Source organism: Rhamphochromis sp. 'chilingali' (assembly GCF_963969265.1).
Source record: "Rhamphochromis sp. 'chilingali' genome assembly, chromosome: 16".
Taxonomy (NCBI): Eukaryota; Metazoa; Chordata; class Actinopteri; order Cichliformes; family Cichlidae; genus Rhamphochromis; species Rhamphochromis sp. 'chilingali'.
The window spans coordinates 13424319-13449932 of NC_137943.1; the positions used below are offsets into that span (position 1 = coordinate 13424319).

At 40.8% G+C, this 25614-nt stretch overlaps 2 protein-coding genes across 3 annotated transcripts; both read left to right on the top strand.

Annotated features, from left to right (window-relative positions):
• Positions 1–139: 139 nt before the first annotated feature.
• metap1d (methionyl aminopeptidase type 1D (mitochondrial)) lies at positions 140–5183 on the top strand. Its single transcript, XM_080907167.1, has 10 exons — positions 140–189; positions 1151–1308; positions 1862–2011; positions 2091–2239; positions 2391–2433; positions 2542–2705; positions 2789–2886; positions 3113–3160; positions 3246–3324; positions 3617–5183. The coding sequence occupies exons 1-10, from the start codon at positions 150–152 to the stop codon at positions 3705–3707; spliced, it is 1020 nt and encodes a 339-aa protein (XP_080763293.1). The 5' UTR covers positions 140–149; the 3' UTR covers positions 3708–5183.
• Positions 5184–11554: 6371 nt separating this feature from the next.
• Positions 11555–25597, top strand: itga6b (integrin, alpha 6b). Of its 2 annotated transcripts, XM_080861185.1 has the most exons (26): positions 11555–11815; positions 16931–17058; positions 17169–17248; positions 18452–18716; positions 18863–18994; positions 19112–19325; positions 19432–19625; positions 19730–19827; positions 20239–20363; positions 20445–20540; positions 20642–20703; positions 20831–20997; positions 21081–21224; positions 21308–21417; positions 21580–21736; positions 21830–21904; positions 22023–22102; positions 22264–22338; positions 22428–22530; positions 22662–22832; positions 22955–23056; positions 23160–23270; positions 23694–23789; positions 23915–24040; positions 24212–24296; positions 24837–24974. In XM_080861185.1, the coding sequence occupies exons 1-25, from the start codon at positions 11640–11642 to the stop codon at positions 24278–24280; spliced, it is 3156 nt and encodes a 1051-aa protein (XP_080717311.1). In that variant the 5' UTR covers positions 11555–11639; the 3' UTR covers positions 24281–24296; positions 24837–24974. The 2 variants fall into 2 exon arrangements, with proteins under 2 accessions (XP_080717311.1, XP_080717310.1); XM_080861184.1 differs by lacking the exon at positions 24212–24296 and having other exon boundaries at positions 24837–25597.
• Positions 25598–25614: the final 17 nt, after the last annotated feature.

Below are 25614 nucleotides of genomic sequence, written 5' to 3' on the forward strand. Positions count from 1 at the left end.
ATATTTGAAAAATTCTATTAACAGCCCCTTGCTCAGCACTTGGGAAATACTTTTCATAGCGGGTGCTATAAATAAATAAAAATGTTTGCTTACAAACGGCAGCCGAGCACCACGTGATTCCTTAACCACGTGACCTCTGCAAGGAAAGCATGGCGGCGCGCTGTTCAGCAGGACTTGCAATATCGTCAGGTACAGCGCTGAAGCCTTTCTCACTCATTTTCCAGAATACGCACACACACACTATTCATTCATTCAGCATCAGCGAGTTCAGTATATGAAGACCGCTTTAAACAAGTTAACGAGTTTCATTTGTTCCACTTCACTTAAATAATGAAGACTTTAATCTGAGTGCCTGAGAATAACATTAATTCTAAGAGGCTGCTAAATTTCCAGACCGCCAGAGAGAACCAAAAAACAGTGACACGTTTACGACCATCTAGAACCAAATTAGATTTACTGTTTAACCCGCACGTCTTTGGATTGTGGGCGCAAAGCCCACGCAACGTGCAGCATCTCAAACATGGCTTTATCCATTCGTTGTTTAAGGTGATTTTATTGAAACAACCCTCAGTAGAATTAAGCCCAGTGTAAAATAAGCATATAAGACACTTAACATAACTGCGAACTGAAAATACAAACAACAATGAACGTATCCTTATTTAGGCTAAATCGGCTCAGTTGGTATACATGAGATAGCACAGGTGTACCTATTAAAGTGGCCACTCATTATTTGTGGCCTCCAAATCTTTTCTACACAGAAGGCTGGAAAAGCTTTGTTTTTCTGACAAGACCAGGACCACAGTGCTTGAACACTGTATATCCATAATGTTCACATAGGTAACCAAAGTTCAGCTCGCATCCGAACATCCAAAATGATGCTGACCTCCTTCATAAAATTCATAATGGATGCTTTTGTTTTGTTTGGGATGTTTTTGGGGTTGTCTGCATGCCAGGGAAAGTTTGAGAACCACTCTAAAAATCAGTGGTTTTTTGCATGCCTGATGCAGAATAAAAGAAACATTGTTTCTAATAATTGCTGAAGAGGAGACTAAAGAAAATGTGCTGAAAGTCTAAACTTCTTAGCACTTAATGAACCCTTTTTCAATTAAGAGGGCTCTCTTCATCATTGCGTTACTCTTCTTTTCTCTAGGAGTGGCCAGTTTTCTGCGCAGAGCTTGTGTGGGCAGCTGTAGTCCCCCCACAGCCTTGCTGTGTCAGCAGCATCGACGTTTCTTCTGGAGGAAGTGGAAACGTTCTCACAATGTAGTTCGTCCAGCTACTGTCAGGCCTGCCTATGCAGTACCCAAGGTACAAGTACCCTGCCTAAAATGACCCCCTTATTAGCTGAATCAACAACTGAACGTCTTATGATTCTGCTCAACATACTGAGAGGAGTGTTTTTAATATCAGCAGTTGCAATAGACTGTAGGTAAAAGCTGAAATGTTTAACATATGCATATAGGTAGGTTAAGGGTCATCAGTGGAGAGGAGGGATCTTGGGACTAGTTTAGTTAGGTTAATATAAGTTTTATTTTCATGGTGAAGTATGTCAACTCTTACTAACTTATGAGAGCTTTTTATATTATTCTACTGGAGTTTTTCAGTTAGGATTAAACACATATTGGATAAAATGTACAAGAGGTGCAGTAAAAATGAATTAAGAGAATTGTACGAACTCAGAATGAGAAACACTCTTAACATCTGTCATTTGAGGAGTTTCATCATTTCTTTTGGTTTGGACTCCAATAACAAATAATAATAATAAGAAGAAATAACTTCTTTTTTTTGTAAACTTTTATATTGAACTTACAAAACAGACTCATCCTTAACATCCTGTCCTGCCTCTGCTCCCTTCCTGTAGCATATTGTGCAGCCTAACTATGTGCAGACTGGACTTGTCCCAGAATGGCCAGACTACATAGAAATCAAAGACAAAGAGCAGATCGAAGGCCTGACTAGAGCATGTCAGCTGGCCAGACATGTGCTGCTCCTAGCTGGGCGCAGTCTGAAAGTAAGCATATTACTGCATGTCCTGTTTTTGTTCTCATGCCGTCGAAAACAACACAAAGATAACAGCTTGTGCCTTTCAGGTTGGTATGACAACAGAAGAAATAGACTTCATCGTGCACAAAGAGACAATCAAGCACAATGCCTACCCGTCCCCTCTCAGATACGGGGGTTTCCCCAAATCAGTCTGTACATCTGTGAACAACGTGGTCTGTCATGGCATACCTGACAGGTAAATGGGTGTTTCATTTCCTTTAGAATACTTTCCTTCTTTTTATTCTCTAACATTTAGTAAAAAACCCAACATTTAAATGAATGGTGGTAATATAATTCTTTCAGTATTACACTTTTGAATAAGATTTTATTGTTAACATGTCCTGTAGTCGGCCACTTGAAGATGGAGATATCATCAACATTGATGTAACTGTAAGTTCACTCCTTTCGTAATCACCCAGAGAAACTCACATACCATAGTGCATGTGATCAGTCAGGCCGGCAGTAATCTAATCAGTTATCACTGCCTCTTCCTGATAGGTGTATTTGGATGGTTACCATGGTGACACCTCAGAAACCTTCTTGATTGGTCAGGTTGACGAGGTTGGGAGGCGACTGGTGGAAACCGCCAGGCGTTGCAGAGATGAAGCCATCAATGCCTGCAAACCAGGTGCACAGCTTTGTGTTATTGGAAATACTATCAGGTACACACATACTCGTCAACTGCATATCACATACAGTACTACTTTTCTTTCTTTCTTCATATATTTTTTTGTACTGTTTACAGTGAAATAGCCCATGCCAGTGGCTTCCAAGTGTGTCCGTATTTCATTGGGCATGGAATAGGCTCCCATTTTCATTGCCATCCTGAGATTTGGCACCACGGTGAGTTTGGGTCTGTAGTCAAATGTTAAATGTCTCTGTGAGGTCATAAGATAGTGGGCTTCATTCAAAAACACGCTTTTGGTTTTATCCAAATTCACTTTTTATTTGATGTTTGCCTGTGTTGTTTCCCCTAATTTGATTCACTAAATGACCTTAACTTAAAACGTCTTCTCTTCTCAGCCTGATGCTTTTTCTTTGCCGCCACTATTCTTCTCCTTTATTTTAGCTAACGACAATGACATGACCATGGATGAAGGGATGGCTTTCACGATAGGTAAGTTACACTTTACAGTCTCTGTGTGCACATTAAGATGATGCTGTTTATGAGTGTAGGGTTACTAATATCTGTTAATCTGTAGAGCCTATCCTGATGGAGGGGTCTGCAGAGTTCAGAATCTTGAAGGACAAGTGGACTGCAGTTTCTGTAGATGATAAAAGGTACACGGTGCACAAATGAAGGCCTTTTTTAAATGACATGCTATTTCCCGACTTTCAGGTTTCAGTCATTCTGATTTCTGTGCAGATTTATTTATTTAGCACTTTAATTCAAGAAATTTAGATGCTGGTATTGCTATTTTTAAACTCTGGAGAGCCAGACCTTTTCCAATCTTTACACTAAACTAAAATAATTGTCTGCTATTTCCATAAGCTGCACCCAAAAACATCAAAGCTATTCCTCTAAATGTTGATCTCTTCTTTTAAGATCTTACATGTTTGTTTTGTCCTGCAGGTCAGCTCAGTTTGAGCACACAGTGGTTATCACAGCGGACGGTGTGGATATTCTCACCAAACTGCCAGAAGAGAGCAGTGCATCAAACTGATGAGCCCTAGCCTCAGCTGAAAATCTACACTACCTTTTGGGATGACAAATGGAAGAAATAACGGAACATATTTTAATCTACACAGTTTCTATTTGTCAAGTAAAAAAAAGGGCTCTAGTAAATATAAAGAACTACACGTATCGATATATTTAAGATGGCATTGGAGTGGATCTTATTGAAGCTCGGTTTTGTGTATGAGTGAGGATTTTTAAGGTATTTAATTAAAACCTTGTTGGTTTGCAGGATCACAACATTGATCTATTTTTCTTTTTAACATGGTTAAACTTGAGCATGATGCAGTCCTCATTACAACACCTGTATCTGTTCTCTCAAGAAGACTTTCCACAGACTTAATGATGTCACAAACCCCACATTTCAGCTTCTTTGTATATTTTCTGTAAAAGATCTCTCATTGTACTCAAAATGCAGTTTCAAAGCCTTTTATTGTGATTAGGTGTCAAAATTCCTTTTAATTCTGTATTAGAGTCATTTCCGACAATTTAGTGAGACTTTTGAAACACATGAATGACATACATCAGTTAGATAAGGTTTAGTGAGCTTGTTGATGACTGACGTTCTGTGGAGTATGGCCAGCAGATGGCAGCACACACCATCAGACGTATTATCTGCATAGGTTTCTCATGTGTCAGATCAGTTTGGCACATCTATTCACAGGGCCAGAGGTTTACTTCACTTGACACACAAATATTTTTGTTATATGGTCATAAACTCTTAACATCTTTGTTCACTAAATATAACAGATTCACTCACTGCACACTTCAACAACTTACGCGGTGAGTGAGAGAATTTGGACAAACAAGAGGTTAAAAAATTGTGCTCGAGGCTTTAAATTCCAGGCATAACAAAATCCTTTTGTTCGACATTTCAAATTCCTCATCACTGTCTGCATCTTCTGTCTCCCTAGGTCGATTTAGCAGAGCAACATTACAGAGCTGTCTTCTCATATGTTTGAGTGTTTGAACATTATGCGTTGTTGAAAATGTAAAACCTCATAATGCTGCTGTAATTGAGGCGGCGTGTTGAACTGATGATGCTTTGGGGAGGAAAAAAAGGGAAGAGCTACTGGATTTAAGCCTGCCAGAGGGTGTTTTCACTTCCTGCCAGTGTATGATGTGTATGCGTATCTGTGTGCCCATACCAGTGCCACCTGTGGGTGAGGCAGGAAGGATTAATCAAATAAAGCTGTAGTCTGCACATGTCCAACCAGGAAATGATTCATGTCATTTTAATTGATGCGTGACACATGATAACGAGATTATATCATGATCATTTTTATGATATATGTTTTAAAATAAAGAAAAAAATCACATGTAACATGGCAAAGAAAGCTTTCAAAGAAGTGAAGCGATGTTCTGTTTACTGTAGCTTTTTTTTTCTTCCTAACAATTCATCTGATTTTAGGGCAGGGTGTGTTGAGCTGTGTGTGTGTGTGAGCTGCCTGTGAATCAGTTCAAGAGTGATTCATTTATTATAAAGCATGACACAAATCTGAAAACAATCTTAGAAGGCAAAGGGGACATGGGGCAAGGATCAGATACAAGTGCAAGCAGAGGTGAGTAAGAGGAGAGGTTTTAGGGAGGAACAGGGAGTGGCAGGCAGAGGTGTTGGTCTCTGGATCCGAATACTCTGTTCTTCACATTCTTTTCCTGCAAGTTGGGACTCATTCCTGATCTCCTTATGTGAACTGCAGTTTTCCTAATAAATCCCTGCTTGCTTTTACATTTCAAATGGAACATTGACTATTTAAAAAAACAAAATCAAACCACTTTTTATTGTTAAAGATGTGAAATCTGTACTTTACTTACAAGTGCAAGTAAACTGTGTACATGTATTTGTGTGGCAATGCTTGTTTGCTTTTTGCCACATCATCATGTGACCGTTTGTGAAACTCTTGATATGATTATAGTTCTTATAATGCAAGAGGTGGACTTTTGTCAATAGGATGCCAAAGTTTGTTATCTGTCTATGTGGGGAAAGACTGTTTTTTGTGCAATAAAGCAACATTAATCTTGTCTCAACTAGATTTGGTGTGTAGCATGTGAGTTATGCATGCAGAAAGTATTTTCTGTAATTAAAGTATTTGACAAGACCTGTTGCAACACTTCCCATTTCTGGGATTTAAAGCCAAAGTATCAAATATGTTTAAAACTGAAAATACATGTTTGTAGTGAGAAGCCTGAATCTTAACCGGCACTTTTGTTTAGTTTTAAACTGTCTGTTTTTGAGCTTCAGTTAATGTTTAATGTAGTCACACCAGCTCCTCATTTGGTCAGCACCTTCTCCAAGAGTACGTACAGTCTTGGTTTCTGGATGGGTGGTTGTTGAATTCTGACATTTCGTGTGCTGGGTCTGCACTGTGCAATTAGATGTGCTTTTTTCCTGCAGACACACTAATGCTGAAGTTAAAGGCACATCTGATGCTCATATGACATCTGCATTCCTTATTCTACATCATGATATTTACCGCCTATTGCACAAAGTTGTTCTGTCATAACTGTGGAAGTAGATTAACGTGTTATGTTTCTCAGACTTTCTCACATTCTGTCTGTGCATACCAGCGTTAATGTATGTGTGTGTGTGTGTGTCTGTGCGAGACAGCCAGCCTGCGATATATCACATGTACCTGTGAGGATCACCACAGGAATTCTTGGTTTCCTTGGTGCCCTCTGAATTTATGATGTTAACACAATGATCTATCATTTTCAGACTTGTGGAGGCAGATCCGTCTCACTCACTCATGCACAGATGGCGTTTATTGAATCTTTCTGACTAAGTCTCAGTAGGGACTTAGTCAGAACACCTAAAGGCAAAACAAAAAGAGCTGAGTTTGTTGCTCGTTACGTGAACATTCACTGTACAGGACATGTAACTACATGATGACATCGATGGAATAAACTCAGCTTCTTCCGATTGAGGTTGCAATGAGGAAAAAACAACTTTAAATTATTTTAATGTGGTTTAGCTGGGAATTTTCCAGCAGGTATTTATTGGCAATGTTTATTATTTCCATTTGTTAGCATGCTAACGTTTGGCTATTGGGAGTACACAAGCCCAGTCTGTCCCTAAGATTGTAGGTATTTGGTCAAAAACTACAGTCCTAGTAAAGTCAAACTTACTAGTTGGATCACAGTTAGATCCCAAAATTACAGATGTACCAAAGGCAGTTCCTCCTACAGCTGCTGGAATACTTCAGTATAATGAAAGTGACCTAGCAAACATAAAAATGAGATTGTCACCCCTTGAGCTAAAATTCATCCACATATGTTACCTAAACTACTGTGCAAAAGTCTTCAGCCAGCCCTCATTTCTTTATATTTGCTTCAAAGGAGCCAGACTTGATCTTGAGAAGCAGTTCTCCAGACTTTTTGAAGATTTTCAAGTTTTGATTTTATTTGTTTACTGACCTATTGCTGCCCTTTTGCATAACTCAAGCATAGACAACTAACTCAAGGGATGAATCTGAGTTGCATCTACAAATAACAGACAACATAGCAAAGAACAAATGTGAAATTGTATCTGCAGGGAAAAAACCTACTGTTCACTAAAGCCTCATCAGGAGTGGTTTCAATAAAAGGAGGTCAAGAAGCCAGTGTTAAGTTAGAAGGAGAAAAGCACAGGTATGTGTAATCTACACTGGGAATGCATGTATGCATGTCTGGAAGTGGATATATCTTTACCATGGAACACTAGGCACTGGACCTTAACATTATTAAAGCAGTGTGTGATTATCTTGACAGAAAAGTCATCAACATCCAAAGAAAAGCTTTGAATGTCCTTCAAGAAGTCTGGAAAACACTATAAATTTTATCTATTGTCCTGAAAAGAGACTTAATTCCTTATTTTTGTATATGTATTTAAAAATCACCAAGGACAAACTACATTAATTATTATAAAATTGTCTCTATAGAGTATGTGTGTCACACGTTATATTATGCATGAAAGTAAACTGGAGTTGCCAGACTGACACAGGGAGGGTTTCCAATTGATTGATTTAAGGTGGAAAGCTTTCTCTTATGACCTCTGCACTGTTTCATTGTGAGGAATTCTTTCTGGCTTTTCAACAGAGTAGAAAAAAAATATATGAAAGAACCGATTTTGTGCTCTTGAGCCACAGTTAAGTGGCTTGATTTGGGCTTGATCTGCGTGGCTTCTGTGTGTCTCGTTGTCCTTCCTGTGTCTAAACATCCAAAGCATGCTGTCAAAATAAGAGCAAGAGTGCAGTGTTATGTGTCTGTGTGTAGATGGTATGTATCGCCTGAGGCGGCTCCAAAAGGTCTTTGATAAATGGCCTCTGTCTGTGTCTGTTGTCTTCTCAGATGCACACTCCCACATAGGCATTATTCCCCAAAACACACTGGGAGCTCAATGCCCTGCACAATGCTCTCTCACAATGCCTCACAATGCTCAGAGAAACCGGTTATAGAGCTTAAAGCAATAGCCTTTCAGCTGTGAGTGCATGGGCCTCACTGGGAGGTGTGGACAAATTTGGGTAAGGATGGAAAGGCTTGAAAGGAGAGCAAGCTTCCCATTTCTTTATAACTCAGGGAAGAAAAAAATCCACTAACCAAATTACCCACATTTTCATTTACTTCAATCTACAGATGGTATTTAAATGAAGGTGTTCTGTCTTAACCAGAAAACTGACCCACTCAGGTTGCCCAACATTTTTGAAGCACACCTGGACTCATCAATGCACAGCTACAGCCATATTACATTACATCCCCTGCAGGACTGGGACATGACGTGTTGCTTATTTGGGAGAAAAATGCACAAAGGTGAGGCCACTAGCACGTTGCAACTGCACTTACAACAATTACTTCTTATTGACTGTAATCAATACACTCATTGAGAGAGAGCAAGGATCTGTTACAACCTATACTGTGAGTGTGTCTTCATCTCATAAGATATGCTAAGAAATTTGATCAATGCTATGAATAAAAGAGGCCAGTTAGAATGCAGATTATTCATTTGCACTTACAATATCATTTTCCTGCTTGCATTAAGCAGGTTAAGGATATTTACAGCCTTATGCACTCAGTGAAAGTACAGAGAGTCGGTGTGCTGCAGTTATGAAAGATCTGCGGGTTGGTGTGATTGTGAAACCGATGTGTGTGCGTTTCTCAGTATCCCTAGGCTACATGTTTCTACAACACTCATCGCTCTTAGTTCAGTGTGCTACACCCACAGGTGCAGCTTAAGAAGTTTGGGGTGTGGCTTGGACAAGTTCAGGTGCTGCATTTGGACTTGCGTGTGCCAGAAGTTTGCTATCACTGCCATTTTTCTCCTCTGGCACCCGGGGGAAGGGTTTTCCTGTTGTAACACCGAACATGCTGTCCCGTACACATGACTAAGATCTTAATTGTGGGTGTAGATCATTAAGAAAATATGCTATGTGTGTGAGCATATGAATTGTTTTTATAGAAAATATCCACATTATTGTAATTGTTGAGGAAGAAAATCACTGACTGTTTAATGTTAGCAGCAAATAAACTGAATTTCAAAGATGTTAAATTAATTCATCATTTGAAGATGGATGCACTGGTGAGATTGTACAGGACTTGTGCCTCTCTACTGTCAGGACAGTTTGTCACAAGATTTATGCACAAATGTTACAATAGACGAAATGTGTGAGCTACACACCGGCCACTTCATTAGGCACATCTTGCTGGTACCGCATTGGACTGCTTTTGTTGTCAGGACTGCATTAATTCTGCATGGCACAGATTCAACAGGATGCTGGATACAATCCCCAGAGACTTTGTCCATACTGACACGATAGCATCACACAGTGGCTGCAGATTGTCAGCTGCACATCCATGGTGAGAATCTCCTGCTCCACCTTGGTTATGTCTTTCTATAGGTTAAAAGCACTCAGGGCATTTTACTCTGACCTCTGGTATCAACAAAGGTTTTCACCCAGAGAACTGCTGCTCACTGGACTCCTTTTTTTTGTACCATTCTCTGTAAACTCTACAGATTGTTGTGCAGGAAAGTAGATCTGAATTACACAGACTAGCTTGTCTGACTCCGACAATCAAGACACATTCAAAGTCGCTTAAATCACCTTTCTTCTACATTCTGACTCTTGGTTTGAACTGCAGCAGGAGTTGCATTAGTTACTGTGATTGGCTGATTAGATAATTGTATTAAAGAGCTGAACGGGTGTACCCAGTGGAGAGACCAGTGACTGTAGGACAGTAAAGGAGAAAAAGAAACAGCATGTAGTGAAATATGTGAAGTAAAGAAAAATTATAATAAAGTCTTTATGAATTTTCAGCAATTGCAAAGTAAGACCGAAGGAGAACAGAAGTGGAATGAAAACATAAAAACACGAGAAGTAATGAGAACTGCCACATATAAACACAAACACACTTTAAACCTGAAGGTTCAAGGCAAGGGTGAACTAAGCTAACTGACGCTGCTTGGCTCCACACACTCCCGCCCTTATCAGTGATAAGGCTGACTGTTGTATCCGACCATCTGCAGTCATAACTTGCTGACGGTTGCCCAGTTGGCATGCTCACCTTAAAAGCTCTACTGTACCAAGACAAAGACACATATATAAAGTTGGAAGGCTGTTGGCCACATGATTTAAAGATTCCACTAGATTAAGAATGAGATTTTGACGTGATAATATTATCAGCTGCCAAACATGTGACTGACTGAGAGAAAAAGAATGTTTTTAAACGTTGATTGAATTACCGTAGTCTCCTCTAACATTGGAACATCAAAAAAGTGCACCTTATGTTTACTAAACCCCCCCAAAATTAGGCTTTATAATGTTGAACGATCCGATCATCAATCAATTTTTCCCATTAACAAAGACTTAAATAAACAATGTAACTGTACAGGAATCACATTCTTCTTCTGCCCTTTCTCCTTTCTGCACTCCATTCCTCCATTATTTGTGCCTTTTATAGTACAGTATTTGGGCAGTTTCTTTCTCCCTCTCCCTCCCCGTCTGCCCTCTTTCAGCAGACAAAGCCGTCGTTGTCTGCGGATATGCTGCGTTGCGAGGACAAGCTTTGGGTCACCGTCTCATGGAATGCCTTGAAAATCATCAGGTGACAGAGTCTACTAATGTGTGGGTCTGTGCCCGCTGCAGTCTCTGGCTCCTTTTGACTCATCTAATGATTCATTACAGAGGACACAGGCCCCAGGGTGATACCATCTGATCAACAGTGCCAGAAAGATTGTAAATTTAAATTGTGGATTGTTGTTGTAGTAGAGGCCTGCATATTTCTCTTTCTTCTCTTCCTGCGCTCCAACACTGTATGTTTCTCACATGCTGTTCTCTCTTCTCATCTGTCTCCCACTCCCTTGTCATTGTGTTGCCATTGTCTAGACTGTGCAACCAGTGCCAAGAGGGGGAATCAGTATCTACTTATAGCAGCATGTTTCACTCTTCCTCTCTCCCAAAGCTGCTGACTCTTTCTTAATTAAATGGATGCTTGAAGTCGGTAGGCTCAGGCACAATTTGCTCTTATGTCACCGGATATCTTGACGATCTTTTCCCACTTGTGGGATTTTATGATGTATTTTGTTTTTGGTCGTTTCCAGGGGAGCTCACCAGCAGGCCTTATAATAGTGTTATACAGCCATTTTTTCTTGCCATAAATGCGTTTTTAGGCAGACTCAGGCATTAGTGACCCAGTTCGATTACAGCATTGATCTACTGGAAACTAACAACAGACTAATGTTTCCATCAGAGTTACATTTTGGCATGTAAACTGCATTTGAAGCAATCTGAGGTGTGGTAGGATGGGGTGGGATGTGTGGGTGCATGAGAGGTAGGAGGAGCGGCTAACAAGTGGACAGCAGTCAGTCCTCCAGCAGCAGCCCTCAGTCGCACTCTGCACCTCCTGCACTAAGGAGTCCCTTTTCAGTAGTTCGAGGAAGCTTCGCGTTTTCATGGAGGGCTGGATCACCTGTGGACTTTGGCTAATCGCCTTTCTCTCTAGCTGTGGGCTGCTCTCGGCTTTCAACTTGGACACCGACAATGTCCAGCGGAAGACCGGAGACCCCGGGAGCCTGTTCGGCTTCTCTCTCGCCATGCACCGGCAGCTCCTTCCGCAGGAAAAGAGAATGTAAGTGTCAGAGTTTTGCTTTTAAAGGATAAAATGTCCGGAGGCTGTTAATGGAATTGTTTTTTTCCTTGAAAGACACCTCAGTGTGTTTAAAATGAACTCCAGTATACATATAATTATACATATACATATAATTAAATTATTACTGCACAATACACACTTTAGACGGCTGGAAGAAGAAAAAAATCCGCCTAAAACTACTTTTGGGAGCCGCAGACCGCAAGTGAGTTACCTCAGCAGCACCGCAAGTAGGCCTGTACGTGATCAGGTCAGGTCAGGTTTGTCAGGTACGACACATTTCCACCAACAGCTTCTTCTCCTTCTTCTTTAGGCCACACGAGCTCTTATAAGTTTAACTCGATGCCCGTCTTTCTTGTTAATATTTCCTTCTTTCAGGTTACTTATTTGTGAGTTTTCATTGGAGCTAGAAGGCAACTCTTTGTGCGCTTGCACGCGGCGCGCGTTCACATTCCTCCTTTCTTGTTGACTTCAACCGGGACCCAGCCTTGACTTTTTTGGGGGGGCAAAACATCTCAGTGAATCACTGTTGGTATTTTCTTGGGCACTATTTCAGAGGGGACTGTCACCCTGCATAAAGAACAAGTGCCATCAAGTGGTCACTGATTGGAACAGCCTGATTATAAACTGACCTCAGGGCAGATAACTTAAGACTTTTTCCCCCTCCGGCAGACTGAAGGTTCATGTCCTGCTTTATTTTAAACTGCACGGTAGTCTCAGCAATTCTTAGTAATTCATTGATATTTAATTTACATTTTATTTACAAAGACATTTCACAATCACATCTGACCCAGATGGATTAATTGATTACTTCACTTTTATATCTGCCTTGATTCTAGTACGAATGAAGATGTTACACATTACCAGCATTAATGTACTTCCTAGCTAAACAGACAACCAGGTTACACATGGAAATCTGCCCTGTCGGAAAAAAGCGTCTCTGTTAGAATTTGTGTCTCTTCTGTAGCTACTTACATGTACTTACATGCTTCACTATATGCAACACTATATGGTTTGACCATTTCAGTCATGCGATATGTTGTTCAGGTTGTATTATGTAATCTAGAGTATCCGAGTGAAAGTTGTCACATTTTAACTTTTAACTGTACATTACGAGCGGTGCAGACAGCATAAGTGCCTCCAGTAGAGACTAAGATGTAATCATGGGAATAATATGTGTAAAGTGCATCTATTAACTGGCTTTTTCCACACAAAAAATCAATATTCAGGCATTCCTATGTTTTGCATAGATAAAGTAAAATTATGGTTTAAGTTGAGTTAACTTGTATTTGCTTAATTATTAACCCCAACCTCACAACACCACTGTACGCCCAGCAGTGATTAAAACCCCTAGTTTTATACCTTCTCCACAGCTGTTAAATACACAGTTTAAACTTTACACACTCCTGCTACTGCTGCACCTTCACACACACACACACACACACACACACACACACACACACACACACACACACACACACACACACACACACACACACACACACACACACAGTGCCAGTTTCTGTCTTAGCTCCAGGCTAAATGAAAGACACATGGTGATCTGCACGAGACTGAAGCTATAAGCTATCACAAAGTCAGCTTCAGGTTAAATACAAGAAAACAGAAAAGTCTGTTAAAAAAGGGGAAAAAATACTTGTATGTAGGAATAACGTAGAATGAACTTTTAGTGGAGGCGTCAGATGCTCCAGTGTTGGATGCTTAGGTAGTTGTAACTATTTTTCGACTGCTCTGTGAGAGGGAAAAGAAAACCTTTGAAGCAAAACCATAAATTAAAATATGCTGACTTCTAACTATCAGGTGCACGTGTTGTGATATGTGTGTGTGTGTTGGAGTATAAAGCCATGTCTGTTTTTTGCAAGTAACTGTTAGAGAAGTGTGCGCTCACTGTGGATGCTGTATCTGTGTGTCTGCACTTGCATTCGTGTCCCGACAGTGGATGTGTGTGCACATGTGAGTGCCTGTTTGGTGGGTTTTAATGGTGCTGATGCATGCTGTGGCTGAGCAGTGAGGCGTTGCCTTGTTGTCAGTCATTTGGAAAACTGTCAGAGAGCTCAGTGTGCTGCTTGCTTTATACATTCCTGACCTGGGGCAAAATAGGGATAGATAGATAGATAGATAGATAGATAGCTAGATAGATAGATAGATAGATAGATAGATAGATAGATAGATAGATAGATAGATAGATAGATAGATAGATAGATAGATAGATAGATAGATAGATAGATAGATAGATAGATAGATTGATTGATTGATTGATTGATTGATTGATTGATTGATTGATTGATTGATTCAATAGTTCAATAACATCCATTCCAGAAAACTGTGTGCTAATGTGTTTTTAGTGTCTCTGTACCTGTGTACCTCCATGTTTGTCTCCTCTGGGTGTGCACTATTAGTCACAGTTCTTTGCAGGCCATGCATGCCAACTTGTATTCAGACTTATTTCACAGTGTTTGTGCCCTACAGGTATCAGTGTTGCAAGTTCCTGCAGGAGAGGGCAGGACCTGAATATGCATGTGCGCACACATCTGTATGTGTGTATGTGTGTAGCATTCCATGCTTCTTCATAATTGCCAGATGGAGCTGTCTATATAATAAAGTCAAGAGGGAAAGCACAAAATACATAAGTGGAGAGACGAGGGAGAAGGAGGAGACCAAGTGAGAGTTTAGGGTATTTTAAGAGGTCGGATCGAGTGTGAGAAATGTGTGGGAGAAAGTAAATGCATATGTGTGTGTATTTCTGTGGGATTTGTGAAATAATATGACTCTGGAGAGATGGAAACATGGAACAAGAAGAGTAAAGAATTTAGAAACAGGCTGTGAGTTTCAGTAGTTTCAGTGATATTGACAGTATCTTGCTGTCAGTGTCTTTCTAATACCAAATCAACTCAGTGTATTAGTGTATGTGGGCTGTGTATTGCGTAAAGAACACATATGAGAGCCAGATTCCCCTGAGGATAGTTTTGGTTATCCAACATCAAAGAGAAAGGAGGGGAAGCTGAAGAAAAGAAAGAGGTAATGGCTGAAAAACGCTGAGAGGAACACAAATCAGGTGTACATCTGGGCACCAAATACAAGCATTTTTCAGCCAGTAAGATTCAGTGAACTCGATGCTGGCAGAAAGATGGAGAGAGAAGTTGGGCAACATGTCATGAACCTCTGTATCTGAAGGCCATTTGGAAGTAAATGCCTGTAGTTGATAGGGCGCCACTGACTGTTACTAGGCAACGGGTTGTGTCTTAAGCCGGCAGCCAGTTCACTGCTGTAAAAAGAAAAAGAAAAGGAAAAGACACACCTCTCCCGATGGGACGTCTCACCAGTGGCTTTTCTAAACTATCTGTTGCGATACACAGGACGAGCTGATCTGTGTGTTTAACTGCTGCCTCTATGCGTGCGACCGTCAATGCACAGCTGGACCCAAACACACACACACTCTCTCTTTTTAGTTGTCTTAGTTCTTCCTGTGGTCTACGTCGTACGTCGGGCCTTCCGCCGCTGGTGGTAAATGATTAGATTAACAGCCGGGTCACTGTCAGCGAAGCCGCACATCAGCTGTATCACACTTCCTGACACATCGTGTCATGTGACAAAAAGGTTTTAATGTGCAGCAATAAAAATAATTCCTATTCTTTGCTAAATGTTTTTGTGTTTTAGAAATTGCGCAGTAGACTAACGTCACTTTCAGCTCCCAACAAACCCATTATTGTTAGTTGGATTTACTCCAAAGAAAATCAGCTGATTGAGTATATATATATATATATATATATATATATATATATATATATATATATATATATATATATATATATATATATATATATAGAGAGAGAGAGAGAGAGAGAGAGAGAGATTTTTTTTAAAATCTCCTATTCATTGTTATTACTTCTTGTGTCCCAGAGGATACTGGGAGCGGATATGCATCCACTGGAATTCACTGTTAGCCTACCGGTTCTCTTTTTGAGGTGATGACTCACTAAAATTGAGCTCATTGCAAGAATTTTAGTGTGATAACATGTTTTCTGTTTTTTGCATACTGAGCTTGGAGCTGGAGAGTTGACTCCAGACTTTGTGGTATGAACCGTCAAGTGTCATTCACGTCCCCTTATAATTTAAAAAAGGCTGGATGGGACACTTAATGGGTGGATAACAGCAAAAATTATAGTGTTCTGGTTTCTGAAACAAGGCCAAACCAATCCAGTGGTTGAAACAGGATAAACAAAGTGTACTTGTCCGTCGTGCAAAAGGAGCCTACGGAAGAGAAATTTACTCCAAATGTACGTGACTATTTGGACATCTATCTGCCATTTTTTGTATGCCATAAATAGTTGTGATTACCCATCACCCTTGCTGGAGTTAGTATTCATCATGATTTATACTGCCTCAGTAGGCTGGCTGTTTAGTTTGATATCTACCATTTTCGGTGTCTGTACAGCTGATATGATGGTTTCATAAAGCCTCAGCTTTTTACTCTGCTATATGTTTCAGGATGGTGTTTGTATCTGAGGATGCTTTGTATTTCAGCTAAAATGGCTTTTCTTTATTTTATCTGTGGATGACAGTTTGCCGGACGACCTTAACTCTGAAGGTCAGCGATCAGACCAAGCAAGCTGGATAAAGACGGATCATTGTACTGGCAGTGCTTTACTCTCTCCCTTGAAAACCCGTGTAGAGTTTAATTTCAACGGATGACATTGTTGACTTGATTCACTTTGTAGGAAACCCTGATATCTGGAGGCCCATCATCGATGGCTGGGTGTGGCATTTGCCCTTTTTTTGGACCACAAAGGCAGAGTCTGTGTATATGTGTGTGTGTGCAATCATCCTCAGCAGGCGACCTGAAAGGATTCTTTGACTCAGTTTGACTGTTCACTGTGAGGACATGGAACATCAGTTTTGTGGCGGATGTGCATATGTGTTTGTGAGTCTGTGTGTATGTGTGAGTATCAGTGGAATGTGTGATCATTTTCTGTGCAAGTGAAAGAAATGCCAGATTGTACCTCATGCTAATAAATGTATGTCAGAACAGTGTTTGATTGTAGTGCGTATGGGCCCGATTCATACATGCATCTGTTGCAGGCTGCTGGTTGGTGCCCCGAGAGCAAAAGCTTTGAGCCGTCAAAAATCTGCCGTGACAGGAGGGCTCTACAATTGTGACATGAGCACCACAACCAGTGACTGCAGCAGGGTTATCTTTGATAATGACGGTGAGACATTAGCTGACATTTGAGCATTTTTACTTAATATGAATTTGGTCATTTTAAACATTAAGTCGAGTTGCAATGTCTTCTCTGTGCCTGTTTTTATCCCTGCGTAGAGAATAAGGCCACAGAGGACAAAGAAAATCAGTGGATGGGAGTGACAGTCAAAAGTCAGGGACCAGGAGGCCAGGTTGTGGTAAGGTTTTTTTTTTGTATCTGAACACAAATTTAACTAGAAAAATTTGCATTTCCTGCGAAAATGCTGTGTGGATGCCTTACGCTGAAGATGTATGGTGAAAAAAGCTGAAAAAGTTGAGAAAAAAAACAAAAACAAAACATTGCCCTGAGCAGGATTCGAACCTGGCCCTCCTGGTCTAAAGGTAGCTATTTAGCTCACTGAGCCAACCTCTTTCTCACAAAGAAGAGGTGGAGAGATTGACAATTGTGCTGAAATGAGCAGAAGCTGCTCAGAATTGTGCTGATAAGAGGTGGAAAGGATGAAAATTTTACAGAAGAGGTGAATAAGCAGAATTTCTGCTGAAAAGAGTTGAATGAGCAGAATTTCTGCTGAAAAGAGTTGAATGAGCAGAATTTCTGCTGAAAAGAGTTGAATGAGCAGAATTTCTGCTGAAAAGAGGTTTTTTCTGAAAACAGCAGAAAAAACTTAAAATTTTGATGAAAAGAGTTCAATCAGCAGAATTTCTGCTGAAAAGAGTTCAATGAGTAGAATTCTGCTGAAAAGAGGTGTTTGCTGAAAACAGCTGAAAAAGCTGGTATTTTTGCTGAAAAGTGGTGAAAAAACTTAAAATTCTGCTGAAAAGAGGTGAAAAAGCTGAAATTTGTGTTGAAAAGAGTTAAAAAAGTTTAACTGTTGACTGAAAGAAATGTTGCCATAAGCGGGATTTGAACCCGGGCCTCCCAGTCTGTGAACGGACGCTCATCTCACTGAGCTAAAACACAGGTCAAGCCGGCAAGGAAAATCAGTGAGGCCACTGATAATATGGCAGAAATAGGCAAAAAATATTGCAAAAAAAATTCAATATCTCAAAAAGTATAGAAGTTATGAGCACCAAAAGATATAGCACCCATTAGCAGAAATAGCAGAATTTTTTAAAGGTTGAACGGAGAAAATCGGCTGAAAACTGAAGGAGTAGTTAACGTCCAAAAAACGTACGGAAGCAACTAGAATAATAAAGAATAAAGAGAAACAGGAACTCAATTGTGTGGATGCCATAGGCATCCACACAATTAAAACTCATTATTACTGTTTAGTTGTTCAAACAGATGGTTATTAATGTAACGACAAATTGATATTGTCAAAAAAATAACCGTCGTCTCTCCAACAAAGCACACCTTAGTCTCATTCACTGCACTTAACTGTGTCTGCTTCCCCTGGCAGACCTGTGCTCATCGCTACCAGCGCCGGGCCAATGTGGGCTTAGAGTTGTTGGAATCTCGTGACATAATTGGCCGCTGCTACGTGCTGAGTCAGTCATTAAAAACGAACTCAAATGAGAATGGAGAAGGAGGTGGATGGTATTTTTGTGACCAGAGGCCCAGAGGCCACGAGATGTTTGGTTCCTGCCAGCAGGGCCTCTCTGCTACATTCGACAAGGACTACCACTACATCATCTTTGGGGCTCCTGGAGCTTACAACTGGAAAGGTAGTGTGCATGCATATGTTTACTGTGAAATGTAATAAATCTACTTTGTATGAATTTTTTTCCCCAGCTATCAGAATAGAGGAATGTGCTTGTGAGGATTATTTCAGTCAATACTTACAAGCCTCCCCTCTGCTTTCGTCTTGAAGGTATAGTACGCGTGGAGCAGAAAAATGACTCTTTCATAGAAAGGGGCATCTTTGATGATGGTCCATATGAGGCAGGAGACGAGAACCAAAAGAACCCTGACCTGGTCCCTGTTCCTGCCAGTAGCTACCTGGGTAAAAACTATAACCTGACTGTGATTCCAGTAATTCGCTTTATACAGAGACATATTTTCTAGCACTTCATGGTTCTTTGATTATTTAAGGAATCGCTTCTTTGTCTCTTTGTGTCAGGCTTCTCCCTGGACTCAGGTAAACATTTGACTAAGAAAGGCCAGCTAACAGTGGTGGCTGGAGCTCCCAGAGCAAACCACAGTGGAGCGGTGGTACTGCTAAAGACAGGTGGCCAAACAAGCAACATATTAGTTGAAGAGTTCTCACTAGAAGGCGAGGGGTTGGCTTCATCTTTTGGCTACGATCTTACGGTGCTGGACCTCAACAAGGATGGGTGAGTGATGCCGGATGATACAAACAGCAACCTGCAACTTCTGCACCGTCGCTGTTGCTACTGTGGCTTTATTCTAATGAATGTGCAATGCTGTTTTCTTTATTAGCTGGGAGGACATTGTGGTGGGGGCACCACAGTACTTTGAGAAGGATGGAGATATTGGAGGAGCTGTCTACGTCTACATCAACAACGCTGGAAAGTGGAACAAAGTAACACCCACCAGAATAGATGGACCCTTGGACTCAATGTTTGGCCTGGCTGTAGAAAACCTGGGAGACATCAATCTGGATCGTTATGATGGTGAGCATGCAATAGTTCTGCATATACACGTATACTGTGGTCTGCTAGTCAGTCTTGACATCAGCAGAAATACATAACCACCCTGTTGTTGTTCTCCATGCCAGATTTTGCAGTGGGAGCTCCTTATGATGATAAGGGCAAAGGGAAGGTTTACATCTACTATGGATCAGCTACAGGACAAATCTCTCCAAAAGCCTCACAGGTACACAATAAACACCTGATTTCTATCTTTCTACTCTCCTGTTATGCCTGTTAGTTGTGGCAGAAAAGTGCTGCCAAGCTGCCAAGTGCTCAACAAAGGGGAATAGTCATGTTATTTTGAATAGGCGCCATAAAATGACACGTGCTTTGGCTTGGCATTATGAATTCGCTGCCCCGAATTCACATTTTTATACACAGATTTGAGCCGGCACTCTGGACTTCTTGGAGAAGTCATGAAGCATAACATTCAACCAATAAAACACGATTTTCTGTTCTGGAATTGAAGTAAATAACTATAATTTAGCATCTTAATTAGAATAATATTTTTTTAAAAGATAGCGTGCTTTTAGTATCTGGATGTATGCTGTACAATACGTGGCTTTGATGACGGTATGTGTTCCTCCTCCGTCAGGTGCTGCCTGGTCCTTCAGGAGTGAAACTGTTTGGCTACTCTTTGGCGGGAAACATGGACTTGGATTACAACTCCTACCCTGACCTGGCTGTCGGATCCCTCTCAGACTCTGTCTTCGTCTACAAGTGCGTGAGCTGGCGCATGGATCACATTGTGTTATCTCTCGTCCTGTTTACTTAAAAGCTCACCGAGTCGTCTCTTCATAGAGCCCGTCCGGTTATTGACATCCAGAAGAAAATCACAATCACACCAAAGGAAATTGACCTCCTCAAAAACAACTGTGAAAACAATAGCAAGTTCTGGTGCGTGTACCCAATCTGTTATTGAATTTCTAAACTTCTTCAACACTGAGCTGTAAAACTGTGCTCTGTCTGACTGTACATAAATTGGATTGTGTCCCCAGCTTGACTATTAAAGCGTGCTTCTCCTACTCTGCCAATCCTGTGAGTTATGCTCCAAAACTGGGTAGGTTGAGGCACAATTTTTTTTCTCCTTAGTTTGCAACAATCTTCATTATTGCATTTTCTCCCCTTATTATCATAGCAATACTTCACTTTCACTTACAATGTATTTCTTTCTCTGTTGCATCCAGAGGTCAAATACACCCTTGCGGCAGACACTGAAAACAGGAAGAATAATCTTAAAACTAGGGCGGCCTTCATTAACTCCTCCCCTGGCAGTAGCCATGAATCCTCAGGGACCATCACTTTGGACACGAAAGGAGTGGAACAGTGCATTGAACGACAACTCGCCTTGCAGGTATCGAAGGTTTCTGCATTCTCTCGCGATCCAAGTTAACTGCCGGTGGCGCGTAATGCTTTGTTTATGTTGTCGTGCTTCAGGAAAATATTCGAGACAAGCTACGCGGGATCCCCATTGATGTGTCTGTGGAAATCATTGGTGGCAGACGTAAACGCAGACAGAGCTCAGGTCCTGGGCTGCAGCCGGTCCTGGATGCTAAAGCGTCACAGCCAACTCGATCAGTGGTGTGTGTGCCCATCTTATTCAGTTTATGTGATGTCTCCTCCTATTCTGTGTTATTTCTTAAATGTGAAAATGTCGTTTGCAGGTGGAGTTCATGAAGACCGGTTGTGGGTCTGACAATGTGTGTCAGAGCAATCTGAAGATGGAATATAACTATGGCCACTGGAACGATGAAAAATTCATTCCGTTACCAAAGTAAGATTATAAAAACACTTTTCTTTCTCTCGTTTTCTTCTTTTTTAAAATTTAATTTAAAATGCTCATCCTGAGATGCGTTCGCACACTGTTTCCCTGCACCGAGCTGTGAAAGATGTGCACACTTCATCAAACGGGCTCACGATTTGTGTGTGTTTGAAGGGAGAATGGTGTGCCGGTGCTCTCACTCAGTAACCAGAAGGAAATCGCCTTAGAGGTCAGCGTGAGCAATGCAGGTGGGGATGATGCGTACGAAGCCTCCATGATCGCTTCTTTTCCTAGCTCCTTAACCTACTCTGCAACCCGCTTGCTTAATAAAGTAAGTGTGTCTGATACTCTCTCTCTCTCTCTCTCTCTCTCACATACACAGACACCCACTTTAGTTCTGATTTGGACTTATTATTGATTTCAGGTAAACTGCCAAGCCAATAGAAATGGTTCTCTGGTCGATTGTGATCTTGGAAATCCCTTTGAAAAGGGAGAAATGGTGAGCGAAAAATCACAGTTTGGCACCATCTAATTCACCTCCACATGTATAAATATTAACACTTAATAAAATAATAATAAGAGCACGGAATAAAATATGGATCTCTGTATGTTTATAGACCACCTTCTACATTATTTTGGGTACAGCTGGCATATCTTTCAACACCTCTGAAGTAGAGGTTAATCTTCAACTGAAAACGTAAGTACATCCGAGCTTGTAATCCTGCAGCCCCAACTGCTAAATAACACTGGTTGCACCTGCAAATGCAATAGCTACACTACTGGAATATAACAAACTTAGTTTATGTATGTTAGAATAAAATTTGTAGTTTGATATCTGTGTAAATATTGTTTCAACAGAACTAGCATGCAGCAATTAGTGCCGGTCAAAGCAAAGGCAAAGGTGGCCATTGAGTTACAACTCTCTGTGTCAGGGTAAGAAACATGCATATACATAAATGTGCAGGAAACACATAGATGTGCACTGACTCATGCTGGCTACTGTGTATTTTTTCTCTCTGCAGACAAGCCACGCCATCTCAGGTCTACTTTACGGGAGATGTCAAAGGCGAGACGGCCATTAAAACTGAAAGTGACATTGGCAGTGCCATCACACATCACTTCAGAGTGAGTACAGGAAAAGCAACTAGATCGTTCATTTATTTTCCTGAATTTATCGTTAATCCAACAATTTTGTGTTCTGAACGGGGCGAGTAAGAACATTTCAACTTAAATTGTACTACTTCCTGTTTTTACAGATAATCAACTTGGGAAGGCCTTTGACTGATTTTGGGACCGCCACTCTCATCATTGACTGGCCAAAGGAGACAGCGGATGGAAAGTGGCTGCTTTACCTGATGAAAATCACTACCATGGGAGGGGATCAGATAGAGTGCACACCTAAAAGTGAGATTAATCCTCTTAAAAAGGTAAAACGCCACGTTAATGTGTCATCGTCATCCTCCCATGAAAGAATTTATAAATGTATTTTATTTTGACAAGATGTTGAGTTAATGGCAATAAACTAAATACATTTCTTTTCTTATTTCAGGAAGAAGTTAACACAAGAAAGAGGAGAGAAGTCTCAGGAACACAGGGGAGTGATGAGGGCACTATTTTACGCTTAATTGAGAGCAAGAAATCAAAAACTCTGGTAATGCAACCTTTTGTTTGTTCTAGACTATTACATTATTTTATGCACCTTTCAGCCAGCTGAACGGGCATTTGGCAGTAACTTTGTACTCCCTTGTCAACAGTCTTGTGACGATGGGGCAAAATGTGTGAAGATAAGGTGCCCTCTGCGGAGCCTGGACAGTAATGCAGCCATCAGTCTTCACTCTCGCCTTTGGAATAGCACCTTCATCGAGGTAAGTGGTTGTACTCAGTTGTTATCTCTGGATTTGAAAAAAGGAAACCCCAAATGTTTTTCAATGGCAACAGTGTAATCTATATTCGGTATTTAATCTCAAAAATAACAGTTGAATTATGATAACATGGGTTGATACAACTGTTATTGTTGACCTCAAGACTGCAGTTTTTTACTAAAGGGCCCAAACCATCACACCACCAGCTGCCTGACAGCGTTACAGTGTTAACTGTCAATATTACATCCCCCAAAAAGTTCAGTCTTCCAGCTGTTACTGACTTAATGTGGGAGGTTTTTTTCCCCTGCTGGTGGAAATTTAGACATAAAGAAATAACATATGGGTTTCAGGGGTTAAAGCATCTTTATTGACATGAATCTCTACTTTTGTATTTCCTTTGATTTGATTCACCTTTTCTTCAAACAGGATTATTCCAAGTTACATCATGTGGAGGTGATAGTCAACGCTGCTCTGCACCTTGATAACGTAAAGAACACCGTTCGGATGAACGCTAATACGCAGGTAATTGAACATAGCGGCAGATTTTACACAGTTCTGTGCACCCTCTAAACATAAAGCCTGAGTTTTTGTACAGTATACAGAGAACACTATGACATCACGTTTTGCCACTTCGCTGTGTTCCCTAGGTGAGACTGACGGCCTTCCCAGAGAGGCGTGAGGCTCGGTATGGGGGAGTGCCGTGGTGGATCATCGTGCTGTCCATCCTGTTCGGGCTACTGTTGCTGGCCCTGCTGGCTTTCCTTCTTTGGAAGGTAGGGCTAGAGGAGAACAGACCCTATCCCAGTAGTCCTACGTTTTACTGATAAAGCCTTCAGGCTTAAATCTGTGAACGTCTAGCAGTCTGTGAAGCACCTTGTACAGAACAACTGTCACTATTTATTATAGCGATTGCACATATTTTCTAATAATTTGCCTCTCCTCAGTGTGGAGTCTTTGGGAAAAAGAATAAAGAGGACCCATCAGACAAAGAGAGACTGACACCAAATGCATAAAAAAAAGAGACAGAGGGTAAAATTACCCAGCCTATCATGACTGAGTGAAACCTTTTTTGTCTTGCTCCTCCTTGCTGCAAAAGTGCTGCTTTCTGGTACTAGGCAGGCTGTGGGCAATTCTCACACTGTGACGTGCCATTTAAGAAAACAAAAACAAAGTGTGTATTACTACATGCATGGCCAGGGGAGGTGATGGCTGATAAGCAACGACTGTTTCTTAAAGCTCTGAGGAGGACTCGGGGTAACTTCTGCATCTCTTTGATTTCATCCCCTTTTCTGTCTCCAGTTTGTTTTCTTGCTGTTACACCTGCACTCACACGGTCTGAAGGTTTCTTTCACTCTACATTTAAAAACGGGGGACACTGAACACCTTTTCTTCCTGTATAGAGGAGCGCAGATGGCTCATCTACGCCTCTTATGGGATTAATTGCATTTTGGCACCTGTGAAAGAGACCGATGACAAACATCTCAAACCGCTTGGCTTTCTCTGAACGTCTTTAAATGGCCTCGTTCTCAAACCGAATACTGAGTTTTGTTTTCCCTCTTTTCTCTGCAGTGTGGCTTTTTTAAACGTGCCAAATACGAAGATAAGGTTCCCAGTTACAATGCAGTTCGGATCAAACGGGAGGAGAGGGTGATAAATTCTGGAAATGCTAACTGGGAAAACCTGGAAAAGAAACCCTGGATGACAACCTGGCATGACAATGAACACTATCCTTAACAGCCAATGAAAAACCACAGATTTACCGTCGCTTACGGATGAACTCCAGTTTCATAAATTTCCTGCTGCCTTGCCTTTGTACAGTGAGGACTGTAAATAATCAAATGTGTTTAAAAAAAAAAATACAGGATCAAACATTACGCTTCAGGGGCTGATTTGATGTTTAATAAGTCTTCATGAATCACTGGAAGGAGATGTGCTGTGTGGGACATGGTCCAGCACCACAACCGTCGGAGCTTTGGTGCTTGTGTTGTGGAAATTCAGTGTTGGGGTTAAAATGTTTCTGAATGTATTGGACAATTTTTTTGTACGTTTTGGAAAAAGTTCGTATTTATTCTCACAAGGAGTATCTTCCGTTACACGCTCTACAGACCAAAGAATCATGCAGTGCAAACAAGTGACTTCTTTTTCCTTTTTTAAAAACTAAAGCTGTATTAGCTTCCCATATTTTTTAAATCTACCACACATCTGCCTTTAAAGTGCCTCCGACTGACAGATACTGCAGTTTCTCTACAGTTTGAGAACTTGGGCTGTAGATATCCACTGTACAATTCATCTTTTGAAATTACTACATTGTAACAAAATAGCCCGACAGCAAACAAATAAACTTTTT

Coding starts and splice junctions, on each gene's coding strand:
- metap1d (XM_080907167.1), top strand. CDS start 150: ATGGCGGCGCGCTGTTCAGCAGGACTTGCAATATCGTCAG. Junction 2,012..2,090: donor TAGCTGGGCGCAGTCTGAAA/GTAAGCATATTA, acceptor TGTGCCTTTCAG/GTTGGTATGACAACAGAAGA. Junction 2,887..3,112: donor TCCTGAGATTTGGCACCACG/GTGAGTTTGGGT, acceptor CCTTTATTTTAG/CTAACGACAATGACATGACC.
- itga6b (XM_080861184.1), top strand. CDS start 11,640: ATGGAGGGCTGGATCACCTGTGGACTTTGGCTAATCGCCTTTCTCTCT. Junction 17,249..18,451: donor GACCAGGAGGCCAGGTTGTG/GTAAGGTTTTTT, acceptor TTCCCCTGGCAG/ACCTGTGCTCATCGCTACCA. Junction 19,326..19,431: donor CTGGACCTCAACAAGGATGG/GTGAGTGATGCC, acceptor TTTCTTTATTAG/CTGGGAGGACATTGTGGTGG.